At 56.0% G+C, this 7,413-nt stretch overlaps 1 protein-coding gene across 1 annotated transcript in view; it reads left to right on the forward strand.

The window, feature by feature from the left end:
- Positions 1-1,574: 1,574 nt before the first annotated feature.
- Positions 1,575-7,413, forward strand: part of CSPG4 (chondroitin sulfate proteoglycan 4) — a 38,091-nt gene continuing 32,252 nt past the window's right edge. The window contains exon 1 of the mRNA XM_063090317.1: positions 1,575-1,746. Coding sequence (XP_062946387.1) covers positions 1,659-1,746 — 88 coding nt within the window. The 5' untranslated portion in view covers positions 1,575-1,658. The remainder of the gene's footprint in view (positions 1,747-7,413) is intronic.

Here is a 7,413-nt window from a genome sequence, read left to right on the forward strand (position 1 = left end):
GTACTCATGCTCTTCCGTCCCTTCTGCCATGTGAGGACACAGTGTTCCTTCTCCCTGAAGATGTAGCACTCAAGATGCCATCTTGGAAGCAGAGACCGGGCCCTTACCAGACACCAGGCACCTTGACCTTGGACTTGCCAGCCTCTATAACTGTCAGCAATAAATTGATGCTGTTTGTAAATTAAAAAATAAAAAAAATACCAGTACTCATAACCATCACATGGACCTGGCACCATTATATCATGCTGCTGTGGTAAGAGCACTGGGCTTGGGGTCAAAATCTGGCTCCACCTCTTAGCAGCTGTGTAGACTTACTCAAGTCCCTTAATCTCTTAGCCTCAGTTTCTTCATCTGCAAAATGGGGTTGTTTTACTGCAAACTATGAAATGTTATACATATTGTGGGACTGTCCCTGGTCAAGGGAAGAGGGTGCAAGGTGGGGTGGGGTGGGGTGGGATGGGGTTCGGGTGGGCTGGAGCAGACAGGTGTGATGGAGGGACTTGGATGGAGGAAAGGGGGAGCATTCCAGGGGTTCTCTTCCATGCATCCATGCAACAGAGCAACCAAAGCCAGCAACACACTGACACTGGGGCTCACAGAAAATAGGCAGAACCTCAAAGCACTGGAAGCTCTACAATAATATCACCCTTTCTCCTCCTGTTTGAGACTGGGCTGATGTTGTTGCCTGGGAGGGAGCCAGGAGAAGGGCCCCAGCCTGAAGCTGTTAGGTAAGAGCTAAACCCAGGCCCAGATTTCCAGGAAGCAGCCCCGGGAAGTTGAAACACTTAGATTCAGGGGTCAGGAGGCCTGAGTTCCTGGCCCCAAATGGCCAGGTACCTGGTCTCCACCTGGGACCTGGTGAGAATCACTTCCAGCTCTGAGCCATGGTTTCCTCCTCCATAAAACAGGGGCAGGGGTGGTCCTCACTTACCCTGCAGGATTATTTTGAGGCAAATGATATAGTGGAATTGTGAATTCTTCTGTCCTGTTGGGGAGTACAGACATCTCTCCTTTATAGACAGGCAGACTGAGTCCCTTTTGGACAGAGGTCAAGGTCGCAATGCCAGTAGGCAGAGCCCTGCAGAACCTTGGGCTGGTGCCCCTCTGCAGGAATGTATTCCCGAGGCCTCGGAGGCAAAGCTGCCTAAAAGCAGCTCTTGGTGGAGGTGGTGGGCATTTGTCCTTTCTCCTAAGCCGGGAATGCGTGTGGGGAGTGAGGGTCTCCCTCAAGCCCCACAAGGGCAGAAGGGAGAGAGGTGAGGGGGCCCAGCTCCTGCGTCCTCCCAGAGGGCGTCTCCAGGGATCCTGGGGTCAGAGCTGACGGGGTCTGGGCCTGTCTGGAACTTTGTCTCAAATCTCCAGGGTTGAGGCCTGGGTATGACTGAGCTGTAAGGGTCCCCTCGTTCCTTCCCCGAGGGAGGAGCAGCCTAGCACGGGCCCTTTAAGAAGGTTGAGGGTGGGGGCGGAGGGGGGATTGGGCCTGAAACTCGAGCGCTGGGAGCCTGCCCCGCCCCCGGAGTTAAGTACGGAGGGAGTCGGAGCCCCAGCCCACGCCCTGGGAGCCGAGCCGCGCTCTCCCAACCGTCGACTCTGGTGTCCCGACTCAGCTCCCTCCGCTCGCTCTGCTCTTCGCAAGTCCCGCCGCCCAGCCTGCCGCGATGCGCTCGGGCCCGCGGCCCCCACCTCCGGCCCCGGCCCTGGCCCTGGCTTTGACTTTGGCTATGTTGGCCAGACTTGCATCCGCAGGTAAGTGAGGAGCCGCAACCCTGACCCAGCCTGGCGAGAGCTGAGGGGTTCCTCAGGTAGGGAAAAGAGACAGAAGGGGCCAGAAGTGGCACCCAGATTGGGAGTCAAGGAGGCTGCCCTTCTTCCACTCCAGACCGGGGTCTCCAGGAGTTTGACCCTGCTGGAACCCTTGACCTAGGGTAATGGGGCTCCAGTAATCGGAGGTTGTCCAGCTCAGGTGGCCAGGGAGCCCAACGTCTGATTGCCTGGGGCGTGGCTCTGCCTGTTTGGATTGTCTGAGACACCCAGTGTGACCACCCCAATGCTACCCAGGCTTTGTTTGCCGCGCAAGCTTGGGGTGACCACATTGGTGTCCAAAGGGCACCCAGTGACAGTGAGAAGTGGGTACCCCAGCCTCAGATGCCCTGGTCCAGGAATGGGGAGTGCTGCAAGGCGGGAAACCGGGAGGAAGCCACCCTGCCCCACCCTGAGCAGAGCCCCACACACACCTCAGTCTCCACCTCCTGCAGTCTCCCCCCAGTCGGCTCCTGCTCCCCTCCCCCACGTGGATCTGTCTGTCCATCTGGCCTCTTTGCCACCACCTTTCCTGCCGTCTGCCCTTCTCTCCCTACTCCTATTTCCTCTCCTCTCACTTGAGAGGGCCTGATTGGTGAGAGACAGGATCACCCACCTACCACCCATTCTTCAGCCTCCTAGAGGCAGGGCTGGTGACCCTCATATATCCTGTGCCCCAGTAGGGGCTTGTCCCTCAGATAGCCCTGGGCAGGCCCCTGCCACACCTCCCTGTCCCTAGCATTGGTGCCTGACCCCAGCAGAGACTGAAGGAGAGTTTGCCCTCTGAGAGGTGCTAGCACATGTCCCCTCTCTGTCACAGTGCCAGAAATCCCAACATTACAGCATTCTTCCTTTACTGAAGGCATGGTCTAGTTATGCCATATGAACTGCGGCCTCAGGGCGCATCCATCATTACTACCCCTGTATGAATCAGTGCTTCAGCCTACATCTTTCGGGATCATTCCCAAGAGCAACTTTGGGCAGAGGAAGGGCCTGAGTCCCTCCCAGAGGCCCAGCAACACCCTTCTCTCCATCAGATGGGGAAGCCAGCTCTAAGACAGGGCATCAGGAGGGACCCAGAAGGGAAATGAGTCAAGGGAGGACTCCCCTACCCCCACTGGGTGAGTCAGGGCTGGATCCCCAAGCTCCCTATTCCCATCTGCAGGGGCCCGAGCCCCTGAGACCTCATGGCCTTGGTGGTGGGCTGGGCCTCTAGAGAAATGGGAAGGGAGTATCCAAGGTGACTTAGGAGTTCAGGTCATCCAGCCCTCAACCTCCAGCCAGAAGAGAGATTCCACACCCTCATCTCCTTGGGCTTCAAGAGAGCCAGTCTCAAATATCTTAGCAGCGACAACTTGCAGGCATTGTGCTAGGCAAGGAGGGATGCACAGAAATGGATGGGCTGAACTTGGGCTCATTCAGGAGGCAGAAAAACAAATGAAAACTCAAACAGCAATTCCTAGTTGTGTTTGCAAAGATCCAGATGAAAAGTATGGGAAATGTGGAAAAAATCAGGGACAAGCTATGGAAGGACAGAGAGTGGTCCTTGAACCTAGCCTTGGAGGATGGGAAGAGAGTCAGTACTCTAGGCAGGGGCTCAGCCTGAGCAAAGACACTAATGTGGGTGTAAGCAGGGGGTGTTGAGATAGGAAGGCCAGCAGCCTGGGTGGAAGGCATATTTTGAGCCCAGGCCAGGGAGAGCCACTGGGCTGGGGCACAGAAACCTTAAATGGCAAAATGAAGCTCACAGCCTATGCCCTGTTGGCAGTGGGGATCCAACGAAGGTTTTAGGGCAGGAGAGCTGCTTGGTACCTGTGCGGTTTTATAACGTTTATCTGACCCCTTCCTTTAGGAAGAATTTGGAAACAGGCAGGGGATGGGAGAGCTGGTATCTTCTCCCCCTCCCAGGCAGATCCCATTCAACAACCCATGTCCGTCGCCATTCCTGGCCCAGCTCCCTGTCCTGGTCTCTGCAACGGGGGGAGCCCCTCCCTGAGGAAGGCATCACTCCCACTCCTCCTGGACACCCCCAGCCCAAAGGCCCTCAGGTTCTCATGTACCAGAGTGAAGCAGGCTGGCACCCTCTCCCTGCACCCACCAGCATTCCAGAGCATTCAGGTCATGAGACCTGGGAGTCAAGCACCCTTGGAGGCCATCTGGACCACCCTTCCAGTTGTAGAGATAGGGAAACTGAGGTCCTAGAGAGGAAGATAAATGCTTTACAGAGAACCCCAACTGCCCAGGAAGAACCCCCAGCCCTGCTTTGAGGGAGCCCTAGCCTGCTTGTGGGGCTGGGCGTGGGCCACTGTGACAATGTGGATGACATATATGGTGTGCAGCTCCTTCTGAGCCCTATGGGAGGCCCTCAGCAGAGGGACATGCGTTGGGGTAGACTGGATTTGAGCCGATGCTTAAAGGACAAGCAGAAAAGAAAGGAGTTGGCTTTCCAGTCTGGGGGAACAGAATGGATAAAACCTGGATGGTCAGAGTGCACATAGAGCATGCAGAGAAAGGCATTCTTGTGCCTTTTCCCCAGCCTGGCATAGCCGACTTGGAAAGGCAGAATGTGAGGATTGAAGTGGGATTCAGGTAGAATTCAGGTAGAATCTTCCCTGGCAGGAAGAATTCGTGTGTTACCTGGTTGGGAGGCTCTGAACTTACAGGGGTGTCTTAGAACAGGGCTGCAGAGTACCAGGTGCAAAAAATTGAACCAGGACAGATCCTGCTGCCTCTGAAGATGGTTTGGGGGGCCGACGGTGCTGGGGACATACTCTGAACCTCTTGTGCCCATGTGTGTGCTGGGCCAGGGCCCTTGGGCCAGCCCACCCAGATTCTAGAAAAGCTGTTCCAGGACCAAGTATAACCGAGCCCCCCTCCCAACATCCGCCCGCCTAGGCAAGACAAGAAGGGCCTTTTAGTGCTGCTCGTCCCCGGGGGCCTGGGGGGTGGGCCACGCCAGGTGGGCCAGGGGGCTGGCACCAACGGCAGAAGGGGAGTGAGGCACGTGTGGAGCTCGCAGAGGAAGTGTAAAGGCTCCGTCTGGGAACTGGGCGTGCTGCCCAGGAGGGGGCGGGCAGGGGAGGGGGAGTTGGAAATAGCCCTGACGTACACACTCACTGGCGCGCACAGATACTGGCGCACACAGATGCCAGCGCACACGCGAGTATGCACAGACCATGCACACAGCCCTCTCCCAGACCTGGAAGAGGGGGCTGGGACCAGGAGCCAGGTGGCTGCTGCCTCACTCCCCAGGCCCCCTACCTCACAGACCTGGCCCGGTGGCACCCTGGGGGGAAAGAAGTGAACACGGACCAGGCAGGGGGTGCTGTGCTGAGCTGTAACTCCCACTCAACCCTTGGCCCCAGCCAGCTCCCCTCTTGCGTCCAACATGCCCTCTCTCCTAGCTTATGTCCAGTTCTCTAGAGCCTTCTAGAGTCAAGACTCTTCCTCCAAGTGCAGGCTTAGGGTGGGTTTTTAATTGTGTTACCATTATTACTGAGTTTGTGTGAGGATTTTTGAATGAACTGAATTTGTAGGAACAATTTTGAACATGGATCCTCCCTGGGGTAGGATTCTATACCCTATCTTGTTTCTTAGGAGGATCCATAACTCCAAACAGGGGAGAGGATGGAGCCATCTGATCACTGAGCTCTTATCTCCGGAGACACCCGGAGGTGGGCACTAAACATGTCGTCCCATAGCTCGCACATAGCAACACTGCAAAGTCAGGAAACATTCCTGTTTTACAGATGAGGAAACAGGCTCAGAGGAAAGCAGGGACCGCCTCAGGTCACTCCATGGGCACACAGGCCATGGTGTTCTCACCCACCCCAGCATCAGTGGGTTTTTCCAGATCAGGCCCCCCAGCAGGGGAGAGACAGCTCCCTGAGGACTCTAGATTTTTGTTCCTGTCTCCCTACACCCCTCCAGCAAGTTCCCCCCACCTCTCCAAACCCTCCCCACTTTCTCACAGTGTGAGTAAATCCCCTTCAAAAAAGCCCCCCACCCCGACAGCTGGGATGGCAAATGAAGCCACATTTGCCCCAGATGTAGAGTGGTAGTTCTAGGGGCTGCCATCATAATGGCTTGATGGCATGGCTTGCCCACATTCTGGAGGTGGCATGGGTGGGCCCAGCCAGGGACAGTGCCTGTCCTGTTCACCATCGGTTCCTCCTGCTCAGCTTCTGCCTACGCCCGGGCCGGCTCCCAGCCTGCAGAGGAGCCAGCTCTGCCAGCTCTGGGATGTGTTAGCCAGGCCTCCAGCCGTTACTCATGCTTAAACGTTTCAGTGTGTGCATCCTCGTGGTTTAACGGTCTGGGGCATCAGAGAAGCTGCCTCCCCTTCCTGACCTTACTGCAGAAACTCCTGAACCCAGACCAGCCCCCCTCCATGGTCCACAGGGTAACCGTGATCCAGAGAGGGGAGCCTGCTTGCTCAGAGTCACACAGTGAGTCCTTAGTAGATTGGGGGCTAGGCATCCCTCCCCTTTGTCCCTATACCCTGGTTTGGGTGGTGGCCTTGCCCATAGGACCAGCTGCTCCCCAGGGGCACACATCCTATCTGCTTTTCTCAGAGGTCTCCACCATATTGCTGAGCACAGCACTGAAGGTATAGAGAGCACTGAGCCAACCATTTCAGACTGTGCTCCGGAGTGCTCCACGTCTTTACACCTGAGCCAACCTAGAGGCAGCTGAGCCTGGGAATATGGGATGCTTACCCCAGCCCAATTCATGCATAGCAGCTCCATGAACATCATGTTTGTAGATTGGGGTTTTGTGTAAGGTACGGTTTTGATAAAGGGTTTTGTGGCTAAAAAAACCAAAAACTTCTGAAAACTTCCTGGCTCTCAAAGAATCCCAATCAAGATCCATACCAAGAACCCCTGGAAGATGTCCTTCCCCAGGCAGAGCAAAGTCTGGGGGCCTGGACACAGGGAGCAGAGCATAAGCCCAGCTTCCTCGCTCTCAGCCAGGCCTGGGGGCTCTGGGGGCTCTCCTGCCCCTCTTGGTACCAAATAGGACCTTCCTGAGCAGCCAGGTGGGCAAGAACCTCATGGTGCCACCTGCTTGCAGGTCCAAAGACATCATGCTATGCTGTACCCTTCTCTCCCTCCAATATATCAGACTCCTCATTCAAGGTGATCTTGTGTTCCCTGGATTGGCTGGTGAACGAGTCCAACAGATAATAATCTGTAATCCCTGGAACCCTTCCACCTTTGCTCAGTTGTTCCCTGCAACTGGCCTTCCCTTTCTCCCCCCATCCTTCAAGATTGAGCTCCAGCATCACCATCCCTGGGAGCCTTTTCAAACCACAGATTGTTCTGAGATCCATGCCTGGTCTGCCCCTCTCCAGGGGCCGTGCCCTCCATCTCTGTGGGGTTTCGCCCTGCTACCCTCACCTGGCCTCTGCCCCCATTCCATGACTTTCATCAGTGTGATATCCAGTAGCTGCGTGGGCATACACACCACACACACACACACACACACACACACACACACACCACACACGTGCGTGCGCGCGCACCACACACACACCACACACACACACACACCACACACACACACACACCACACACACACACACACCACACACACACACACCACACACACCAC

This window comes from Cynocephalus volans, chromosome 3, assembly GCF_027409185.1.
Source record: "Cynocephalus volans isolate mCynVol1 chromosome 3, mCynVol1.pri, whole genome shotgun sequence".
Lineage (NCBI taxonomy): Eukaryota > Metazoa > Chordata > Mammalia > Dermoptera > Cynocephalidae > Cynocephalus > Cynocephalus volans.